The sequence below is a fragment of the Papilio polytes genome, unplaced genomic scaffold (assembly GCF_000836215.1).
Source record: "Papilio polytes unplaced genomic scaffold, Ppol_1.0 DF821845.1, whole genome shotgun sequence".
NCBI classification, from domain to species: Eukaryota; Metazoa; Arthropoda; class Insecta; order Lepidoptera; family Papilionidae; genus Papilio; species Papilio polytes.
Window position 1 is genome coordinate 2,765,585 of NW_013527359.1, and position 4,876 is coordinate 2,770,460.

The following is a 4,876-nucleotide window of genomic DNA, read 5'->3' on the forward strand; positions in this document are numbered from 1 at the left end:
ATATATGAAATAATAGAGGAGTTATTATAAAAAAATTATACCTATAGCTCCTATTTGTTGTGAAGAAGGTTTGACAGTGGCAGACATCAATGAATTAGATGTGCTTGAAATTAGGACAGTGTTAGGGCTGTTGCCCAACTGCCCCGATTGTCCAAACGCGGCTCCACCACCGGCAGCAGCCGCCTGTCGCCATAGAAATTAAAAATTTAAATGAAAAAAATTATGGCACAAATGAGTATGATTGAATTATTGAAAAACTTCTTACCATGCGATATTGACTTGGAAGACTTTGGAACATGTCTGGAGGAGGCTGGTAGTTGTATGGAGCGGCGGAACCTGCACCGTAGGGTGTCCCAGGGAATCCACCGAACTGACCTCGACTTTGATCTAAAAATGCTCCATATAGCCCACCCTGTTGTGGCAACTGTTGTGATGAGCCCAAGAGTTGTTGCGATGAATTAAAGAGAACAGCAGGGGGTGAAGATACTGACAAGCCACCATATCCACTTTGGTATCCCATGTGATTGTAATGCTGAGGAGGCGGAGATTGCAGTTGCTGGGTTGGCTTTACTTTGCATACATTAGGAGGAGCACCGGTGTCGGTATTGTTTTCTTCAAATCCAGCAAACTGCAATTCCTCACTTCCTTCTGCCACAGCAGGCATCTCCCAAACTTTTTTAACACTAGCAATTTTTAAATTGAGATCAGCTGCCAGAGGAGAAATAGTATTGGAAGAGCTCATATGAGTGCTCCGGGGCAAGCCCAGTGACTTAGCAGCTTTATCTTCAGTTAATTGACCTAAATCTGAGTCAAAGGCAAAATCAAGCTTCATGTCCGAGGAGTCTTCAGTTTTTTGTGATGTGTCAAAAGATATTGGAAGACCTAAAGATCCTTCAGGATCAGGTACTGGCCTACTATTCTCTGCCATTATTTCCTGAATAGATCTTGGCCGCGGTCGTACATCTCCATTATAATTAATGGTCCGTGCATCAATTTCTGCAGGAACATCCTCATTCTGAGCCTTCACATTAGCTGCACTAGGTTGATATTTTTGTTTTAAAGCCTCAGCTGGAGGAATTGTTTTATAATTTGTGTTTTCAAAGATAATGGTCTCCACAGGTGGAGTGGTGCCATCTAAGACTCCAGTTTTTTCTGCTATAATTGTGCATGGGCTTGAAGCTGTCTTTGTCTCAGCAGGAATATCCCCAGGTGTACTCCGTTGGCTGGATTGACTCGATTTGTTGTCAATTACCTCCAAAGGCTCGTCAATATTACCGCGCAGCGTCTGTGAAATCGGTTTATCCCAGGCATTGACAGATGGCGGTGGCGGGGCAGCTCCGGTATCCGGGCTAAAGCTGGACATCATACCCATTTGCTGTTTTTGCCTTTGTTTCACAAAACGGGGTGCTAAATTGGCTTGTCGTGGTCTTTCGTATTGCGGATTGGGTTTACCAGAAACGGGCGTCGGTCCTCGAGCGTTGCCTTTGTCGTTCGAGTTTCTTGATGATGAACCATTTCTCCCTCCACCTTGATTGGAGTGAGATCTAGGTTGTTTAGACAATTGTTGATTTTCGTCTTTTGTTATTGGTCCTCTAGGATCTTTGGAGTTTTTCTTATTTCTCACTTCTTGGAATCCATCATCAACAATTTCATCGTCTTTCTTCATAGTGGATATTTTAAGACTTATAGCATCAGTTATATCAGCACTTTTCCCGTCTACATTGTCTTTCTTGATGCCTTGACCGTTACGACCGTTATTTTGTCGATTATTTGGATTGCGTCCACCACCACCACCAGGTCCCTTTTGAGACTGAGCAGATTGTCTACCGCCTACAGAACGACGACGGGCGCCGCCGCTTTCGGAATGTTCGGATGTTGTTTCCCAATTCTCATCTTCACCACTCAATTGACCAGCTCCTTTAGGACGTCGATCTCGACCCCTTCCAGTCGATGAACCAGTTCTTGGCTTATTATTAAGTTTCATTCGATCATCTTGGATAGGATCTTTTCCATCCTCAGTATCTTTAACGGCTCTATTTGCCTGACTGAAAGGACTCTTAGTATTGGGGGGTCCATATCCTGTAACTCGCTTTGCAGGGGCTGGTGGTCGAGTTGTCCCTTGAAAACCACCCCGCCCGCGTCTAGACGGTTGTCCACGAGGGGCAAATGGTATTTCTCTATTATCTACACCGTCGCTTACTGGCTGACCTGAATCAACTAAATTATTCAGATCATCAGACCTTTCTGGCTTCTTCGGACCTCGTGGGCTACGAGGGGCCCTACGGCGTTCTTTTCGATCAGCATTAGGTGCTCCATCCGTCGACGCATCAGATTCACTGGCCCTATTTTTAGAACGTGAGCTTCGATGCGAACGTCTTCCGCGAGATTCTCTTGGTCCCCAACCTCTGTTATACACATAACCGCTATTGTTTCCATAACCTCTGCTTTTCTTTTCAGATCCTGATCCACTCGATTTTCTTTCAATGGGCTCCTTCAAGGGTATTTTGTGCAATTGTTCATTACTGAAACAATCACTTTTCTTTTCCTCACTAACATGTGTTTGAGTATCTGTAATACCTTGAATAGATTCAGCAGATCTTGTGTCAGTATTTTTCGCTAACAAAATTGTTGGATCGTTGCTAGACTTTGATGCTATGGACTCTGATTCTGAAAAGTCTTTATCAGACTTTTGAGAAGTGAATGCAGGCTTACTTGTTATGTGTTGTGAAATTACGTCAACAGGTTTTTGAAGTTGTGGTGAAATTAAAGGAATATCATTTTGAGTTCCAGGTTTGGCAATAGATTGATTGCCAAGCCTAGAAAGAGATTGGCTATCAGTAAACGGAAGTTGAGATTGATTAGAAGGAAGAGGTGCAGATTGTGCTGTGCTTTGTGTTAAATGGGTTAATTGCTGATTTGCTGTAAAATCTTGCACAATAGACCCTTGGTTAGTGTGAAACTTGTTAGTTTGACTTTGTAATACCGGAGGAGGATTGTTTAATGGAGCAGCATTTTGTTGTTGAAGTTGAGTGGGAAGAGTTTGTTGAAGTAAAGAAGTATTGACATCTGCTTTTTCAGATGTTGTGAATTCTTTTGGCGCTCGCTCCTTCTCTTTAGATGAATCGACATTTTCAGATGAGGCTTTTAAAGGAGAATATTTTGTTTGGTCTTCTTGTGATGCTTCGGCCCATGAGGTTTTACTATAGTCTTTTTCAGTAGTTTCCTGTGGCACTACAGGTGGTGTGGGATGCCGCTCTGGTGGCTGTATTTGTGCGGAAGAATCTACGGGAGGGGCAAATGGCTCAGTTAGGCCAATACTTTTTCTTTCAAAGACTTCAGTTAATTTATCTGCAGCGGTTCTACTTCTTTGCTCAATGTGGCCTTCTATTGTTTTTCTCTCAGACTCATTTCTTCTATCTCTAAAGTCATTACCATAATCTTTAGAGTTACTTTTTTCTACATCCCGAGCAGGTTTATCATAATCTTGCATTTCTGATCGCCATTGAGGACCAGAAGCTTCTTTGTCCCTTCTAACTTCGTCTTCGCGATCAGAATAGTCCCTGAAAACAAAACATTGATAAAAAATAAATACCCATGTAAAACCAGATCAACTTATTGTGTTTATATTTTAAAAGTAAAAATACCTTGAATATGAGCGGCGGCCATTATGTGGAGCATGGCGTGGAGCATTATACGCCGGTGGGTCTTGACGCCTAGGCGCTGGTTTTCCTGTAAATGCCCACCCTTTGTGTTGTTCTTCTTGTCGACTTTGTTGTTGTTTTAAGAACCGTGGTGGTATATTAGCTTGGAAAGTTTTAGAGAATGCATTACTGGTCTGGTCACGATCGCGACCATAATCTCTGTCCCTGAAGTCTCGATCGCGATCACCTCTTTCTCTATCACCTCGATCACGGTCGCGATCACCACGATCACGTTCCCGGTCGCGATCACGTTCACGATCTCTATCACGGTCCCGATCGCGTTCTCTATCACCACGCTCTCTGTCTCTATCAAACCTGTCACGATCTAGGCGATCTCTGTTGTCATTACGATCCCTATCCCGTGCATCTAATCTTTCTTTTTCATTCTCCATGACGTTTCTGTTGTCATTTCTATTTCGATCTCTGTTCTCATGTCTTTCCCTATCAGAATCTCGCTCCCTATCTCTATTATCGAATCTATCTCTATTGTCATTACGATCCCTGTTATCTAAACGTTCACGATCTCTTGGTTCACCTCTATCTTTTTCTCTTGTATCTCTATCGCGGTGATCTATTCTATCCTTTTCCCTGTTATCCATTCTATCGCGATCTCTATTTTCTAATCTCTCCTTTTCCCTAGAATTAGAATCTCTTTCTCTTTTATCATTGCGATCTTTGTCAATTCGATCCGATTTCTCCCGGTTATCTTTAGTCTGCTGAATCGATGCCGGCGTGTCACGCATTTGTCGCCGTTGCTCTTCTTCTTTACGCTGCCGTGCTCTAGCGACAGCTTGGGCCACTTCATTGTTTTGCTTTTGTCGCCGTTCTGCCCACAATTGGTCTTCGTCACCGGGTTCCTGAATCTTAGAATCTAAACGGTCATTATCAGCACTCGAACGGTTGTTGTTAATTTTACTACTAGACTTTGTTGTGGGTGTCGATGATTCACCATCCGAGAAGTCCAATTTTTGACTAAAAAATTATATAGAGTTCATTAATACATTGCATAGTAACCTATAAATTATTAAGATATTGTTATAATTCAAAGTACTTACTCATAATCAATATCGTCATGTTGTGCCCATCCCGCATCACGAGAGATGTCATCGAGTGAGGATATTTGTTCCTCCCTCAGAATGGGTCGTGCAGTTAGGACCTCCACGGCTCGTGGCGTG

General features: G+C 42.9%; 1 protein-coding gene across 1 annotated transcript in view; it reads right to left on the reverse strand.

Annotated features, from left to right (window-relative positions):
- LOC106107798 (protein PRRC2C-like) overlaps positions 1 to 4,876 on the reverse strand; it is a 10,452-nt gene that overhangs the window by 2,189 nt on the left and 3,387 nt on the right. Inside the window, exons 7-10 of the mRNA XM_013288802.1 lie at positions 4,757 to 4,875; positions 3,645 to 4,673; positions 266 to 3,560; positions 42 to 183 (exon numbers count right to left, since the gene is read on the reverse strand). Coding sequence (XP_013144256.1) covers positions 42 to 183; positions 266 to 3,560; positions 3,645 to 4,673; positions 4,757 to 4,875 — 4,585 coding nt within the window. The remainder of the gene's footprint in view (positions 1 to 41; positions 184 to 265; positions 3,561 to 3,644; positions 4,674 to 4,756; position 4,876) is intronic.